Source organism: Diaphorina citri, unplaced genomic scaffold, assembly GCF_000475195.1.
Source record: "Diaphorina citri unplaced genomic scaffold, Diaci psyllid genome assembly version 1.1 scaffold839, whole genome shotgun sequence".
Lineage (NCBI taxonomy): Eukaryota > Metazoa > Arthropoda > Insecta > Hemiptera > Psyllidae > Diaphorina > Diaphorina citri.
The window spans coordinates 18,330-37,089 of NW_007378271.1; the positions used below are offsets into that span (position 1 = coordinate 18,330).

Consider the following 18,760-nt stretch of genomic DNA (forward strand, 5'->3'; position numbering starts at 1 on the left):
TACTCGTACAGAATGTGACTAAACTTGACGCATTGGTTAGCGCAAATCTCGTTGAATCGTCGTTCCACCTCCTCCTCGGATTTGCCAAGAAATCGGCGATCTAGTCTGTATGTCCTGGAATTTGGAAATGTGAAACCAGGTCTTAGTGTTTGACTTGGACTAGATCAGTTGCGCTTACTTGGGTGATGTTTAAAAGTCATAGAGCAGGAAAAATGAGGACCAACGGAATTTTTCTTTTTCTTCTACGACTTCTAGATCCCGATATAAATCGATTAAAAAAATGCCGGTAAATCGTGAAGAGATCATTTAAATGTGTCCGAAATTGATTTTTTTTTTTTAAATTTTTCCAAGTCCAAAAATCGGCTGCCTACGACGTCCAATTTTTGATCGAAAATTATCTATTTTAAAATACCCCCCGGTAATCAGGAATCATATAAAATATGAAAAAAAAAAAAATGATTTTTTTTTTAAGTTCAAAGCAACATTGACTTTGGTTGATATCTGGATGAGTGACTGTCCGATTTTTACCAAATTGTTACAGTCGCGTCCTTGGTGGTTTTTTGGCTTTTTGGTTTTCTGGATAAAATTTGCACCACCACTTTCGTGTTCCTGGTAAAAAGACCTTTAATTTGCTATACAGGGCGGTGCGAACCACGCTTATATCTCAGAAACGGCTGGGAATTAAGGAATAAAATAAAAGGCATCATGTAGATGAAATTTTGATGATTAAAATTGCGTCCTTGGACCATACCAGGATAGCATACCAAATTTCATCACTCTAGGACAAACCGTTCTTGAGATATTTTGTATACCACCTTTTCCCATTTAAAGCTGTAGTACACACATATGTACATATATACATATGTACAGACCATGGGCTAAAAATCACTTTTTTGACATCAGGGGATCCCAAAACGGATATTTCCAACCATTTCCTGATTTTGTATACCAAATTTCATCGCTTTACGACAAACCGTTCTTGAGACAAACCGTTCACCTTCGAGGCAGGTAAAATGTCGAATTGGAAACTCACCCTTCATCTTTGCACAATACTCCGATCGGTGTCCGAACATAGGTCCCCAGCGGATCTCTCGGACTCCGACCCAACATTCCAACATATCTGGCCAGAATCCGAAACTGACCTTCCAGTGGTGTCAAAAATGCGGTCACCTGGATGACCGAATAGGACAGCGAGGTGAAATATAGCATCAGGGCAATCACTTGCACCACGTAGATCACCAGGTAGGGACCCAAGTCACTCGTGTCCACTAGAGGGAGCCAGCAGTTTATTGGGAGAATCCGTTCGGGGTGCTTTTTATCGTAGAGTTTCCTAGAAAAAAGCAGGAGTATAAGCAAAGGTCAGCATGCTGATCGCCAACATTCGAAACGGATAGGCACGCACAGAAGAATAAGCATAGGTATGGAGTTTATGGTAGGGAATGTCACACGTTCACATCACCTTTGATTAAATTTCATCCCAAACAAATCGGGCTCATTCTCGGAACAGCTTGATTTCTTCCATCCTGTCCTCATTTTCTCTTCGAATTCGGGAGGATAAGATCTCCGTTGCTACAGTTCCCTCTATCAAACCTTTTCAAGAGGTCGTCTCACTAATGCCCGGACAATTGTGTGTGTTTGAAAGTACTCGAAATTTCAATCAACTACAGGGAAGGAGAAAAAACACATCCCTGCGGTACCCCAAAAACCGGATTACGATTGCCCCCGGATGCTTACCGGATCTTATCCAACTCCTCCGGCGAGAATTGAATAAACGTCTCGGTAACTACAAGGACGAGGGTCATGACCACGGCAATCAGAACGAGACAAATAGTCACGCGCTCTTGTCTATCATAGGCTTTCACGATGTCTTCATGTGACGTTAGGAATTTGTCTTCTATGATCCGAATCAGGGCGAGGACTTGGCGGATGTGTGTCTTGATATAGAACAGCTCGTAGTAGAATGCTATTTAAATACCTAATTAATTGGTCATTATAATTATGTAGATAAGCTCGTTCTAGTTCTAGAATCGTTTTTTCCCAGACAGTTATATTTAAAAAAATATAGATATATATCAATGTGTATACCTACCTACTTTTATTACTCAGCTTCCTTGTAAATTTTCAACTTCCCCTTCCCAGACTTGTTAATAGTCAGGATTCGTAAAAAAGAAGAAAGACAAAAAAAGACTGGATGCCCTTTGCAGTCAACCTTTGCTAATTCTTTAGCAAGGAAAATTTGCAGCTGGTATCATCCCTGTAGTCCCCCAGCCAGACTAAGCTGGTCCACTCCCTGTTTAAAGTGCCCCAGCCAGACTAAGATGGTTTACTCCCTATTTAAAGTTCCCCAGCCAGACTACTAAAAGCTGGTCTATTCTATTCTATTCTACTCTTATTCTATTCTAATGTATAAAAAAAACTTTTTCTCTCTCCTTCAGGCCAGTTTCAACGATGTACCCGTGGTATTAGTGGGTAACAAGACAGACCAGGTTGGGGACAGAATGGTATCCACAGAAGATGGAACCAGGAGGTGCCGGGAAATAGGATGCCTCTGTTTCCACGAGATCAGCATACGAGAGAGTATAGATCAGGTAAGAGAAAATCTACTAGGAAAGTAGGGTAAGTGTACCATTTATTCGCCCACCTAAAAAACGTACCATTTATTGGCCCACCTGTACCATACGCCCCATAAGTCTAAACTGGACAAAAATTTTCAAAATCCAATTTCATCAAAAGAAAGGGCTTAAAGACTGCTATCGAACCAGTGCTTTTCAAAAATTGTAGTCATAAAAACAACAAGCTGGGCCCGTCCCTCCGGGAATTTTTCAGCTCGTAGTTTATACGATCGTGATTAGAGAAAATCAGTACCTATGTACCTACCTAATTTGTTTAATATTCAATTTATTATTATTCTTGATTTGATTTTTTTGATTTTACTTTCATGTAATGATTTATAATCAAGACTAGAGCCCGTTCTCCCTTTATTTCCTATATAATGTTTAAGTCACCCATCCATTTATTGGGCTTTCTCGGGGTAGCTTAACACAGGTAACCCTAAAACCGGTCTTAATTTATCGACTGAAGTGTTATCTAAAACTTTCTCGCTTTGAGTTCATAGGTCGTCGCGACAAATTTCGAGATCAGAGCTCATTTGTGTGAGAAAATGTGAAAAAATCCCCCAAAAACCAGTTTTTGTGGTTTTTTGGCTTTTTGGTTTTCTGGATAAAATTTGCACCACCACTTTCGTGTTCCTGGTAAAAAGACCTTTAATTTGCTATACAGGGCGGTGCGAACCACGCTTATATCTCAGAAACGGCTGGGAATTAAGGAATAAAATAAAAGGCATCATGTAGATGAAATTTTGATGATTAAAATGGCATTTTTTTAAATTTGCAATTTATTAAATTGGTCGACCAGGTTTGGATAAGTCCTATGGGAACAGACAGTCAGACAGACACACAGACAGACGACACCGAAGCGAATACAATAGCCCGTCCCTTATACCTTTTTTTTATTACTATCGTAATAATAAAGGAAGGACGGGCTAAAAAGGGCAATAGTTCCTGAAAACTTCAACTGCATTTCTATAGGAACAGATATTTGACTTATGAATGCGAATTTCTTGAGAAATAAACCGTTTTATTACCTAACGTATGCATCACGCGGAGGAAGTAGTAATGCTTGTGAGGGTATTTGTCTCGAACGTTGAAGGCCACCGGTGAGATGTCCAGCGCGTCTGAATCAAACATAGTGAAGCAGCAATGACGAACGAAAAAACGGGTCAATCGTCTCTTGAATGAAACCGGTTTGTGTTGAATCGTGAATCGTTTCTTTGTTCAGCTCATTTTATTGCTTATTTAAAACAAGAAGATCAGTCAGGGAAGAAGAGCACTTTCAGGAGAACTCTGCTAAGAGGAAATCCAGGAAGAAACAAAGAAACAAGACAGCAAAGTTATTCCTATCTGGGTCTGAAACACCAATATGCCTAGAAAAGAAAAATTGCTGAAAAATTTCTACTTCTTTGTGTGTCCGTTAAAGTGCTGGTAGAAATGTGTAGAAAGCGATCAATTGATGATAATTTTGAATAACAAGCGGGGTCCGTCCCTCCGGGAATTTTTCGATCTTGGTTAAAGAAAATCAGTATTTATGTGCCTACCTATTTTATTTAATATTCAGTTTATTATTACTCTTGATTTGATTTTTGGATTTTACTTTCATGTAATGATTTAAAATCAAGACTAGAGCCCGTTCTCCCTTGATTCCCAATATAATGTTTAAGTCACCCATCCATTTATTGGCTCAGCGTAGCTTAACATAGGTAACGCTAAAACCGGTCTTAATTTAACGACTGAATTGTTATCTAAAACTTTCTCGCATAGGTCGACCAGGTTTGGATAAGTCCTTCTATGGGGACAGACAGACCGACCGACAGACAGACGACACCGAAGCGAATTACGTAGTCCGTCCACTATACCTTTTATTATTAGTAATACTCGTAATAAAGGAAGGACGGACTAAAAAGTGGTGTGGAAAAAATATAATGATAGAGTCTAAATAAATAAATAAATGATACATAATAAATTGGATAAGAAAGAATATTTATTAATAATTCATGAAACTGTTGTAAACCCTTATTTTTTTTCTCTCTCTCTCTCTAAAAAATGTAGGTGTATCCAAGGAAATTTATTATTTATAATATGTGAAATGATAATTATAATAACCAGTACTTTTATCGTCCAAATTTGGTCTAATCGATAATTAAGACGAAAATATGACTGTAGGAAATAGGACCGAATTAATACTTTCGTATAGGTACCATTATATCGGAATTTGGGGTTTCATCAGCCTTTTCTTTGATCAAGGTCTAATAGTGGACTGAATAGTAGTGAACTTCTAATTTCATATCCAAGGGTCATATTAATAATTTACTGAACAGACGGGTAGAGAGAAAGAGAGAGGGAGGGAGAAAGATACTAGACTAATAATTAATTTAATTAAAGAAGACAAAGATAATAATAAGATTAATAATAATAAGACAAAGATGTGAATTATGTATGTACCTACACAGGTGTTGTCAAGTCGTAAGTTTTAATAACCAATGGAAAAAGAATGTATTTTTTCAAGGCCCAATGGCAGGACACGCACACAGTGAGCTCTTCCACCTAACACCTAAAACCAAAGATAGGATGGTAATAATGTATGACACAAAAAAACTATGCAATTAGGTTCAAGCCTTATTCACACGGATTAACTAGACATACAAGTGGTGAATAACTTTCAGGCTGTAGTTATGTAGTATGTACCGGGTTGAGATGAGCCGCGCAGTTAAACCTTGTCAATGTGTTCCTCTGTCCAGATTTCTCACAGGCAGTCGGTCTGACTCCCCGTGATTTGCGAACCACGCTTATATCTCAGAAACGGCTGGGAATTAAGGAATAAAATAAAAGGCATCATGTAGATGAAATTTTGATGATTAAAATGGCATTTTTTTAAATTTGCAATTTATTAAATTGGTCGACCAGGTTTGGATAAGTCCTATGGGAACAGACAGTCAGACAGACACACAGACAGACGACACCGAAGCGAATACAATAGCCCGTCCCTTATACCTTTTTTTTATTACTATCGTAATAATAAAGGAAGGTCTGACTCCGAAGAATCCCTTCTTCGGAGGGAGGTTGATCTCTTCCTTCGGCGCGGCGGGGGCGGACCACTGTATCGTTGGCTCAGCCAATTTTTCCCAGATACATGAAAAAAAAAAAAAAACTGTCCTTCTGTTTTATTTTGCCCCATCTGTTTTATTTTGCCCCATTTGCCTTTTCTGCTGTTTCATTCACAGTTTCCTCATAGCGCCTCCCAAGGAGCTACACTTTGGCCCCTTACTGTTGAAACAGAAGAAAACCCTACACTTCCAGATTAGCAACAGCGGGCAGTTTAGCTTCGAATTCTTTTTCTCGCTGCCGGAAAATAAACTCAAGGTACGTGAGTATCACACTGGGTTTACACACCGAAGGTCCCGGGTTTGATTCCCGGTGGTGTCGAAGTTTTTTTTTCGTTCTGTTGCTTCGATGGCTTACTACGGGGGGACCCGGGTTCGATTCCTGCCAGAGTGGACATACGGGATGCTTTCAGCCTCGTGAGGACAACGGAGTAGCTACTTTATTCGTGTAGCGACCAGGTTCGGCATTACCAGTGTAAAAAGGTTTAAAGATGATAGAATTAGTAGAGGATCTTTTTTTTTATAGACCCGCCACACGCAGAAATACATTTCTGCAATTACGCGGTCGGTCTTGTTATATTTTATTGGATACTCAACACTGATTTACATGCTGTGTGATCCACAAAAATTCTGAACAGTTTCTCAGATTACCCACAAATGCACAAATAATCAGCAAACAGTTCAATTTGGATTTTTCCCTAGTAAACTTAAATTCGATGAGATAAAAGATAAACTTGCTTTGTTCTTTCAACTAAGCTGGCTCTTAAGTTCGTGCTAAGCATAGTCTCAAGGCATTTGATTGGTCAATTTTGACTTGACACTGATCTAAGAACGATCATTCTTAAGGTTTACACCCATATTTATGAACAAAACGCTAGCTCTTAAGTTCGTGCTAAGCATAGTCTCAAGGCATTTGATTGGTCAATTTTGACTTGAGGCTAATCTAAGAACGATCATTCTTGTTCATAAATACGAGTGTAAGTAGGTTTCGGTTTTACTTTCAGGCACGGAATGATCAACGCACTGAGGAGACGAAGACTAATAAAGGTGCCGGTCCTGTTGTGACACCTCGGAAAAGTAAAACGGACAAACTAGAATCAGTTAGGTAAGTCGCAAAATGTAATAATAATAATAATAATAATAGTGCTTATTTATACTGCTCGCATAGGACTGAAAAGTCCCTTTACTCCAGCAGTAGGCTACTGTATGGCAACATACCACGAGTGTATAGCAGAAAACGTGACACTCCAGTGATGACAAATTTTCATTCTGGCTATAAAAATAACAATTTTACGACATTGCTGGGGTTTTTGCTGATAATTGTCTCATTAGAGTTTTTTACGACCTGGCGTAAAGTCACCGACGGGTCACCTTGTGCAGAGACTTGGGTTCGAGATCTTTTCCTGCCAATTTTTTTTTCTTTCTTTTAGTTAATATTTAGATAGTAAGGAGTCCCTACAATGCTATCTGATGAGGGGCATACTACGGGATGAGCTTACCAAACAAAAATATCATCAAAGTGACGAGATCTGCTTTATCAAAACTAAAAAGCCTGGGTATAGATGGACAGATGCTGGACTGGTTAGAGAGTTTTCATAGAGACCGGAAACAAATTGTCAAGCATTCTTGTTCCCTTTTCGTCTTGTTCTTTAAAACCATCATTTTCTTCGGTTTGTATATTCTTCGTTTTCTGTGCTGTTGTCTTCTTCGTCTTCATTTAAATCTTCCGCATGCGGTATGTTTGGTTCCTTAAGTTCATGCTTCCTAAGATATTATTTTTATTATTATTATTATTTTAAAAAAAAAGATGAGTGTTCCACCGCCGTTTTTATTTCGTAGCAATGGAACAACTGCTTACATTAGACGCTTGTGATCTGTGTCGTAGCATGCCCATCCCGTAGTATGCCTCTCATCCGATGGGCGAGAAGAGACACAATAGGTACTTCCCATTTAGGTGCTGGGTCAACACGAGAACACCAGAAAGTAACCCGTTGAAATATTTGCCTAAATACAAAGTTTCAGCCATTGGTCCGTGTGTCTGTCTGTAAACAAAATATCTCGAGAACGGTAATAGCTAGAGACTTGAAATTTTGCATACAGCTGTCAAATGTGACAAGGATGCGACACGAACATTTTGGTTAAGACAGATGCTGCAGTTGGCCGTATTTTAACCGCTTTTTGGCGGTTTTCAACCGTTTTTTGGCGGTTTTCAGCTATACTGACTAAACGGTTAGAGATATTGTAAAAGTTCCTGTAGAAAAAAAATAGCATCATTCAATAGGATAAGGAAATTCGTGTGATGTTCACACCAGATTTTTCATAAGAAGGTACATAAGTAGAGGTACGTACAGAGAAACACAGGACACCAATTTGTATGAATGCCTTGAAACTCTTTGAGTATGCAATGTGCAATATACAAATTAGTGGAGATGTCTGATTTACTATTGTCGTATTTCTACGGAGATTTCAATTTCTTTGAAAAATCTAACGAAATTTACCTACTTGAATTTACCTAAAATATATTAAGAAAATGAAAGGCGCCGAATTAAAAAAAAATATATAACAATAAAATGAGTTGGTTCAAATATATGTACCTATAGTAATAAAATTTCAAACGTCCTAAAAATTAGAACTCTTTTTTTTTCTTCTTCCTCAGATTTGACGAATCCAACTCCCTACTGATTTCTCCGTTCATGATAACTCAGAAGTTTGGTACAGTATTACCCCATGAAGTAGTGTTCATACCCGTCACTTGTAATGTAGAAGCTCAGAGCTCTTATTCCGAGGTAAAGTAATCTCAAATCTGTTCTCATATAGGTAACAAGGGATGTAATCTTGTACATACAGCTGGGGTACACTTATGGCCGATCTTAACTCAGACAGTTTTCAGTTAAATCAGAGTTTAAAAAATACTGGCCTGTGTGAATGAAATGGGTGATGTCAAAGAAAACCCTTGACACTGTGTTAACTCTCAGTGGTAAGATGTGCCATTAGTGAGCTCAAATTTATTGAAGAGCCGTTTGAAATCCGAGCGATAAAAATGGGAAAGCAGGAAATCTGATATTATGATTTGAAGTGAGGTTTCCTCATTAAAGATCTAGATCACAGGATCTAAATCGATTTGTTAAACACCGACAAATTTTGTAAACTTTCGATATTACTAATACTTACTATACCTATTTTGTGACTTAATTGTTTTTATGTAGGTACCAATTTTATGTAATAAAATGGGGATGTACTACCCCGTAAACTTACAATTTGAAAAAAAAAAATATATATATATATATATTGTACGTCACGGCCGAGGTGCGAAAAATCCTGTTCATCAACAAAAACATCGGACCTTTCGTAACTTTACCACTTATTCGGGTCTTCTTTCAGACAATCCTGTGTACTATTTCCAACCAACCACCGGGCTTCGAACCCGTGTCCATCGAAATTATCATGCAAATGATTGATTCCGTGACTGGCTGTTGCGGGGCCCACTCAACCTCGTGAGGAAAATGTGTAGCTATGACATATAAATGCGCATAGCGACCGGTGCCAGCATGGTAGGTAAACATTGGATTTTAGGCTTCAAGCATAAATGCTCGTCACAAATGTCGTTCCCTGCTTAATGCACTACGCTAAATTTTATGACTTGACTTGGACTCGAACCACCAACCTCCAGATCCGAAGACCACCGCGCTAATCACTACACCACTGAGGCTGGTAGGGAGTGGCAAGTTGAACTTAGATAGAATGTAGATGTTTCAAATATTTTTAGTTATGTTCAGTTAACACCGTTAGCCTAGTGGTTTCGCGCTTGTTTTGCCATGTAGAAGGTCCAAGGTTCGATGTCCACCATTGACAAAATTCCTTTTCCGATTGCAAATATTTCAATTTGCTTTTTTATTTCGATTGAAAATATTCCAAGGGTCACTTTCTGGTACTCTTGTGTCTCCTTTATCGCCCATCTGAAGGGAGACATACTACGGGATGTACATTGGGCCATTGGGCATGCTACGACACAGACCCGTAATGTCCAATTGTTGCGAATACAGAAAGCTGTGACTGGACTCTTTATTAATGATTTTAAAGTGCGGTTTCGGGAAATGTTGTTTTTTTTTTTCTCGATTCCTTCCCCTTTCCATTCCACTCTATGTTCTCATTCCCAGGTAACCGTTTCCTGCAGTCTAGTCCCCATCGTACTAGTCCAGAGCCTCACAGACCAGGATAGTAACTCCTACAATTGGGACATAGGTCAATCTATCAAACCCGACATCACTCTATTGAACGCTAGAGATATGAAACCTCAGAGCTCTAAGAAAGAAGCCACTGAAGTTTTCAAATCACCGCCTCAGACCAAAAAAGGCAAATCCAAGTCAGTATAAATTCTAGTCAAATTCTTGAATTATTTATTTGCAGTCGAGAGCCCCTCACATTTTTTGTGGATATCACAGTATTACTAAGAGACTTCCTTACTAATGCTGTCATCTCTATAAGTTTTCTTTTTACTCTGGTTATGGCACCCCGTATGCCAAGCACAGAGCCGAAAAAACTTCGAGTCTGTCGGGAATCGAACCCGGGACCTCTGGTGTGCAGGCCTAGTGATATATCCATTTGGGCACGGAGGTTGCCCTAAGAAAAACATTAGGTTGTTCATATTTGAAAAGGAGGGAACTGTAACTGATAAGATCTTATCGTCCCGAAAGCGAAGAGAGAAGGAAGACAGGATAGGAGAAAGACAGCCGTTCCGAGAACGAACCTTATCCGTTCAGGATAAAATCCGCCCCGGGTGGGAATCGAACCCGCGGCCTAGTGCTTACAAGGCAGACGCGCTACCCTCCAAGCTTACTAGGCTGGGTGTAGTTCAAATCTTACACCAATAATAATTTGTATGAATGCCGTGAAACTATTTGGATATGCAATGTGCAATACACAATTTAGTGGAGATGTTAGCTTCACTTTTAGTACAAAAGTTAGTAAGACACAGCTATAGGTATAAAAGTACATAAACATTGTAAAATCAGTGTCGAATCTGTTATTTCTACCCTGTAGGTCTCAAATGGCCAAATCCGTCGCATCCATACCGTCAGTCGTGAGCACACCTATTAACCCATGGGGTGAACCCAAATATGAAACCCTACGAAAAGAAGAACCCAAGACACTGACTATATATGTCAAGTATGTGTCTGATGTGACCAAATATGTAGTGCCGGAGTCCGGGCTTGACTTCTACTATTGTCCTTGCTATCAGGTACGCCACTGGGAGAGAGAGAGAGGAAGAGAAAAAAAGTAAGAAAAAAATGTAAATAATAATAATAATAATAAAATAAGTTTGATAGGGAGAACCATAACTATTGAGGTGTCTTATCGTCCAGAAATCGAAGAATAGGAGGAAGGCAGGATAGGAGAAAGCCAACCGTTCCGAGAACGACCCTTATCTGTTTAGGATAAAGCTCGCCCCAGGTGGAAATCGAATCTATCAAACGAACAAAACCCAATTTTCTACTGCTCGCTGGATTCGAACTCCGGTCTCCTGATTCGAAGTCCAGCGCTTTACCACTGAGACCGTATCTTGTAAAAAAAAAAACTCAAAACTCACTTCATTCGATTTCTTTCCCAGGACAAGACAATGAGGTTGCGAGTTCTCAACACCGGTCTGGTCCCAGTCACGCTCACAACATCTCTACTATTAGAAACCTATGGACAGTTATCCTCAGGCCCCCCCGTGAGCGAGATGGTAGCTATCAGTTCTACCCCGGTAGAGGACTTTGCCCAACCTGATTCACCTGTGACGGAGCCCTTACATACTGTGGTTAAAGATAGGCGGTTCCTACAGTATAAACCGGGGAAGAAGTTCGAGCCACAGGATATTACTTCTTTGGGTAATCTTATATTATAAAATCAAGATCCATTCACATTTCACACACTGATCGCTCTATCTCCTGAACCACAACACCTAGAAAGCTGAAATTTGGTAGGAATATTCTTTTTATGGTCTAGGTGTGCAATAAGAAAGGATTTTGCGAAAATCTAAACCGATCCTGAGATATGATCAATTTTCGATCGATAAAATCTCCATAAGAAATACACAGAGTGCAGAGACTGCGGGAGAGAAATGTTCCGCTCTCGACCATTATTTTGAGTCTCGTTTATGTTTTTAGTTGGATAACTATGCAGCTTATAGGGAGCGCGCAGCGCGACCGTATTTTTTATTATTTTCTACAAGTTCGGCCATGCCTTTTCTACAAGTTTGGCCATGCCTCGGGATGAACTAGCGGGATTCCGGAGCGAAGCGACGGAATTCAGCTAGTATCTGATATACGAGACCTTGTTTAGACTGCGGTAGCAAAGAAACTTTTCACTTTTCAGTCTCATTCTGGCAGTATAAGCACAAGCAGGGTATACATATTCTATTTTATTCGATATCGGTACCTACCATTTTTTTTTTTTTTTTTTTTTTTTTTTTTAAAAGGGTTTTTTAAAAAAAAAATGGGGGGGGCATTTTTTTTTTTTTTTTTTTTTTTTTGTGTTTGGCCTAAAAAATGATTAGAGGGAAGGTCTTATCGTCTTGAAATTAAAGAAAGCCGTTTCGAGAACGAACTTCGTTTGTCTTGGATAAAGTCCGCCTTGGGCGGAAATCAAGTCCGCGACCTAGGCGCTTACAATACAGTCCCTCTAGCATTCTACCTTCCAAGCTATCTTTGTGTATCTTTGCAAGTTTTCTCGAATCAATCAAAAGTACCTACTGCTTGTTAAAAAAAAAAAAAAAAAAAAAAAAAAAAAAAAAAAAAAAATTTTTTTCAAAACACAAGCCGTAGAAGGAAAAGAAAAATTCCGTTGGTCCTCATTTTTCCTGCTCTATGACTTTGAAACATCACCCAAGTAAGCGCACTGATTATTGCTCACTCGTAGTAAAGACTTATGTACCTCTCTGTACGGGTAGTCAAATCCAATAAAAACACACATTTCAGTGTTCTAGTTTTTTCTCTCGTCTGAGTCATAATATGTAATACTTTGAACTGATGCAAAATTTCAGCACGTTTATGATAAATAACATTATCAATTGCAGTTATGAGTCATGGGCAACGCCGTCTACTTCGTGGTAAACCTTGTGGGTGTAGTAAACTGAACATACCTCACACATGTAAATCGGAGCGTTTTATTACTCTCCATAGGGAACCTATGGAATGTACTGAAAAGTGTTGGAATTTTGGAATTGGTCCAAATTTCGTGAAATGATTTAAATCCAACCAAAGACGCGACGACACGTGCTGCTAATTTGGCGTTACGAGAAAGTAACCAAAGTATGCCATTGGTTCTTATTCGGGAAAACTTTTTTCCTTGACTAAAAGAGAGAGAGGAAAAAACGTAATCTTACAAAATGGGTAGGTATAATTACTTTTTTCTTCAACAACAATTTCATAATGACAAAATAGTTAAATTGCGAACACGAAGAGAAAATACAGGAGTTCACCTCTTGTGATGAAACAGTTAGGATGTCAAATTTGCCGAGTTCAAAGGCTTTCTATCAGGGATGTTAATTTTTCTTTTATCATTCCCATTTCCTTTTATCAGGAGGATTTCTTTTTCTTTCGCTTTCTTTCTGGATTGGGGCAAATTTCCGCGACCTCTGTTGAGTTCTTTTCTTCTCTTTCCTCTACGTCTGTCATTGATTTCTTCTTTGTTATGTTGTCTTCAACACAGCCTTCTGATATTTTATCGTTCTGTTCGACCTTCTTTTTCTTATTCTTTTTATTAGTTTTTTCACTTGACGCGGTAGAAACATCTTCAACAGAATTTTCTTCATGGGCAACGTTCTCTTTTCGTCTTTTTTTCTTATGATTCACACTTATCTTTTCATCTTGCGCTTGTAATCGCTTCAGTTTGCCGGATAATTTATGTCCATGTCTTGCTGCCCTAGAAAGAGAAAATATGTAATTGAGAATGAATAACAACCTTACACACACCATGAAAATCTCCAATAAGGACCTAAAAATAGGAATGTAAAAAGATGGGTGATTTGGGGGAGGGGGGGAGGATAAATTTCGAAACTTGGACCAAAATTTAATATTTCAAATTCGGATACCCTTTTTGGATGTGATCCCGCTTTCTCGTACTTACCAGGCGACCAAATTTGCCACTGTGCTATCGAGAAAAACGAACATTATTCTCTAGACCGAATATGGTATCACTATTACTTACTGGGGTAGGTACTGATTGTTTGTAGATTTTATTTTTATTTTTGAGGAATCGAGGAATTTTTGAAGCAGGCTGGGTCTAACCTGCTGATAACTTACTTATGGGCAGTGAGTCCTCCACATGCAGCAAATAGCTCTTCGTCAGTAAGTTGTACTATGTTGGGAGTAATGTCCTGGGAAGTGGAATCTTCGGCTTTACTGTTTGTATCCTCATCATCACTCTGAAAATTAATAATAAATTAACACTTTAAATCGATTTCTAGACCAAGATAGTTGGTTTTACTACCTCAAAGTGAACACTGTACTGGCAGGTAGGAGGACGTTATTTTAGTTTCTGATGGAAAATTCGATGTGTTAGCTGAGAAGAACAATTTCACCCCATCCGTTTCAAAGCTCATAATGATGAAATATAACATTTTTTTCGTTACCTGCTCTACGGTTTCCTTTCTCCACACCATGCTCTTTTTTGTAGAAATTTCCATGTCACCATGTTTCTTGATTTTCACTTTGCTCTGCAAAAAAAAAAAAAAAAAAAAAAAAAAAAAAAAAAAAAAAAAAAAAAAAAAAAAGACAACAGCCTCCTTCTGTTCATCCAACAAGAGTGAATCAATCTCAACTCTGTCCTCAAGTAACTCAGGCTCGGATGATCAGGAACCTCCTGAACCCAAACCAGTGGAGTGTCCATTCTCGATATCTCCCCCTGATATTGTCACCATAGAGCCGGGACAGATCTGTGTGTATGATGTCAAGTTTAGACCGACCCTGGCCCTCAGTTATCGCGCCAACCTGAACTTTTATAGGTGAGACCGGGATCCCTATTTCATGAAGGAATTCGTATTTCGCGCGCAGAAAAAAAAATGACATCCTTTCGTTTGTGTTGATAGGTGTTTAAAGTCACTGTCTAACTGAGAGGGTTTTTAGTGACAGGGGTTTCAATAGAGAGAGAGAAAGAGAAGCCACATTCTTTTACATTCATGACTATCCAGGAATGGAAAATTTTGAATAGAAATTCAGAAATTTTCCGCTTCGGGTTAGATTCGAATCCAGTGCCTTCCGTTTGAGAATCAGTGCTCTTAACCACTTCCTTTAAATCCCTGTATGTTTCCCTCCCCTCAGAATCCCCATCGACTCTAGCATGGAGGCAGACTCGCAGACTTGCACTCTGGAAGGCGCGGGTTCGATGCCCTGGGTGCACCTGGAAATACCCGAGTCAGATCTTGCCGTGACGTCAGAGGTTCGGAACAGTCTGGGAGCATCGGTGGGAGGTGCACTCAGTTGGGATCAGAGATGTCTAGGGTTCAATGTGCTGGGGGAGGATAAGGCCCATGTCATGTAAGTTGAAAAGAAAAGGTTTCCTAGAGAAAACTGTAACGACGGAAGTCTTATCGTCCCGAAATTCAATTCAATTCAATTCAATTTTATTTTATTGTAATTGTTACAACATTATACACAATTTACAATTTTACAATATTACATTTAGGTTTTCACAATATTACATTTAGGTTTACAATTTTACAATATTACATTTAATTTTACAATATTACATTTAGGGAAATCGAAGATGGAAAAAGACAGGATTGAAAATTGAAGAGAGAAGGAGGACAGGGAGGAGAAAACCAGCAGTTCCAAGAAGGAACTGTCACCTCGAGTGGGAATCAAACCAAATGTCAGCCCAAAAGCGATCACCCTGGGGCTGATTGAGAGGCTGACGAAAAACGCCGACCCCGTCTGAACACGGGAAAAGGCGAGGAAGAAGAAGATAGGTCATGAACTTATAAATAATTATAACACCAACGATGTATAAAAATTACAAAAGGGCATAATCATTGCACAGGGAGATCAGTTATTTACTTGTAATTTTCCAGACGAATTAAAATGACCAACGTATCGCCAGTCAAATACTCGTACACGTGGAGACCAATTTCCGACCAATCAGATTCCTGCGTTCCGACGCCATCTTGTTTTGAGGTCATTGAGAAATCCGAAGGTCATTTGTCACCTGGTGAACAAAGCTGGGTGAGTGACATCATGTTCCTTTATCAGATAAGAGGGAATATACAGGGGCATATCAAGGTCAATTAGAAGCAACCTCTGTGGCCGAGTAATTATCATAGCCTTACAGACCGGAGGTCCCGGGTTTGATTCCCGGCAGAGTCGGAAGTTTTTTCGGCTCTCTGCTTGGAGTTCGTGGCAAACTGACCTTCGTGAGGACAATTGAGAAGCTACTTTAATTGAGTAGCGACCAGTGGCGACATTACGAGTGTGGAAGATTATTGAAATATATACATATTTGATATTGATTGCAAAGGAGACACTTGGTAATGCTGTGATATCTGATATCCACAATGAAAAGCCTCTTATTTGCCACAAATAGTTCATGACAGATTTGATTTTTGGTTTGCAAAATTGATTCTCTATTGAAAAAATAAAACAAAGTAACTTGTCAACAAAAAAGTCATAACTGTATGTACTGATTTCGACCATATTTCTTCGCCCCCCCTCATTTCTCAGATTGAATTCACATTTCATCCGTACGCCCTAGGCATATACGAGGCCCGTTGGAACTTGACTCTATCCGGGGATCGAACCACGGCATTCCTACTGGTGGGCGTGGCTAGAGAACCGAACGTGCGTTTCGACAACAACTACTTGAAATTGTCGCCCGCCTTTGTTGGTAAGTTTGGCCGTATTTTATTATGTGACTTTTTTTTTTCAGTCATCATACGAACTTTCTCTTTGCACTAGTTTGGACTGACAGCGGGTGTGGTGGCACCATTACGTCCGAACTAGTCCAAAGAGAAATTTCGTATGATGACTGAAAAAAAGTCACATAATAAAATGCAATATTTGTAATCAAACCGGGGACTAAAAATATTATTAATATTATTATGTATTTTGATTTTATTTGTTTTTAATCCGGGCCCACTTATCTAATATCCATCTTTCCCCATTACAAAAGTGTTTCAATACTTCCAATTACAATTATTATAAATGAAGGAGCCACGATTTTTCCCCCATTTATCCAAGTTTTCCATTTAGACGGGTCCCAATTAGACAGGTCCGACTGTATTTCATTTGACTCTTTTGCATTTTCCAGGTATGTTGTCATCAGACCATATTTGCATTAAGAACAATGAATCTTGTGAATTGGCCTTCAAATTCATCGCCAGCTCCCTGTACAACGAGGGAAAGCAGGAAATATTACAGGTGTTTCCTAGTTCAGGTGTAATGAAGCCTATATCCCACAATCCAGTAAGGTATGTTTTCAGGGTGCTTTTTCCCCATTGACTACCTGTAAAAGTAGTACCTATCAAAGGAAAAAATCAGAAAGAGATCCATTCTTGAAAGGAAAAGAGAGAGATTAAATAGAGCCTCTAACCTTATCTGTTTGGAATAAAAGATCGCCCCGGCGAGAATCGTACCTGCGACCTAGAGCTTACAACGCAAGCGTACTATCTTGAAAGCTAACTAGGTTGGTGAATTCTATTCTATCTATTCACAGAATCGAATTCTATTCTATTCCAACCATTAATTCTTTCTATTCTAACCATTAATTCTATTCTATTCACAGAATTGAATTCGTACCTCGCTCTAGTGGTGATTTTGTGTTCAATATCCAATGTGCCGTTACCAATATGGCTACCCCCTACAGCTTTGTTTTACCTCTAGAAAATTCTAGTCTATTCTATCCATAGCATTACATTCTATTCTATTCCATTCACAGAATTGAATTAGTACCTCGCTCTAGTGGTGATTTCGTGTTCAATATCCAATGTGCCGTGACCAATATGGCTACCCCCTACAGCTTTGTTTTACCTCTAGAAAATTCTAATCTATTCTATCCATAGCATTACATTCTTTTCTATTCCATTCACAGAATTGAATTCGTACCTCGCTCTAGTGGTGATTTCGTGTTCAATATTCAATGTGCCGTGACCAATATGCTTACCCCTCTAGAGCTTTGTGTCACCTGTAGAGTTTATCCCGTCAATGTTACTGTGACATTGACAACGGACCTGGGTGAAAGTGTCGAACTTTATCCCAATGAGGACAATGTGTTTGATATTGGAAAAGTAAGTAATCACTAGTCATATTGGGGACATTTGTACGAAACATTTATCGGGGATATTTATACTAGATATTCATCGGGGACATTTATACGAGATATTTAGCGGGAACATTTATACGAGACATTTATCTGGGACATTTATACGAGACATTTATTGGGACGTTTATACGAGATATTTACCGGGGGCAATTAAGGGACATTTATAGTAGACATTTATCGGGGACGTTTATACGAGACATTTATCTGGAATATTTATACAAAACATTTATACTGGACATTTATACGTTCCAGATCAACATTCACGTGCGTACTCTCTACCAGTATCGTATCGCGAATGCCAGCATAAAGGGTGTGGCCTACAGCTGGTCCCTCGCCTTCAATTACCACAAGACGCCCCTGGATATCGAGATAGGCAACCCGACAGGCAGAGTTGCGGCGCAGTCAGATTATGGCGATCAGTTCTCCCTGCTGGCCCACAGGAACTGTGTGTTTGATAATGTTACGCTAGTTCTGTATGTAAGTAATCTTAATTTAATACTGCACTAGACTTTTGTTAAATGGCCAAAAATCCATTTGATTTCTTTTTTCCCAAAGCTTTGATAGAACTGTTTACAACGGAGGTCGACCCGAAATCGAAGAAATAATGAGGACAGAAGAGGAGAAAGCCAGACAGGCGCGCTACCATCCAAGCTAACTTGGCTGGCAGGGTGGATTTTATCCTAAACAGATAAAGTTCTCGGAACGGCTGATTTTATTCTATCCTGTCTTTCTTCTCTTTGGGGACAATAA

At 39.1% G+C, this 18,760-nt stretch overlaps 1 protein-coding gene across 1 annotated transcript; it reads left to right on the forward strand.

The window, feature by feature from the left end:
* The first annotated feature begins 5,309 nt into the window (after positions 1-5,309).
* LOC103512453 lies at positions 5,310-18,517 on the forward strand. The gene is made up of 16 exons (XM_026825916.1): positions 5,310-5,383; positions 5,837-5,975; positions 6,721-6,821; positions 8,373-8,502; positions 9,098-9,178; positions 9,874-10,079; positions 10,757-10,955; positions 11,325-11,586; positions 14,480-14,702; positions 15,019-15,234; positions 15,768-15,918; positions 16,414-16,576; positions 17,000-17,159; positions 17,474-17,558; positions 17,751-17,975; positions 18,263-18,517. The coding sequence occupies exons 1-16, from the start codon at positions 5,310-5,312 to the stop codon at positions 18,515-18,517; spliced, it is 2,670 nt and encodes an 889-aa protein (XP_026681717.1).
* Positions 18,518-18,760: the final 243 nt, after the last annotated feature.

Bases quoted from the DNA above. Each gene is read 5' to 3' on its own strand.
- LOC103512453 (XM_026825916.1), top strand. From the start codon at position 5,310: ATGAGCCGCGCAGTTAAACCTTGTCAATGTGTTCCTCTGTCCAGATTT. The intron at 8,503-9,097 runs GTAAAGTAATCT...GTCTTCTTTCAG, and splicing joins CTCAGAGCTCTTATTCCGAG to ACAATCCTGTGTACTATTTC. The intron at 14,703-15,018 runs GTGAGACCGGGA...CCCTCCCCTCAG, and splicing joins GCCAACCTGAACTTTTATAG to AATCCCCATCGACTCTAGCA.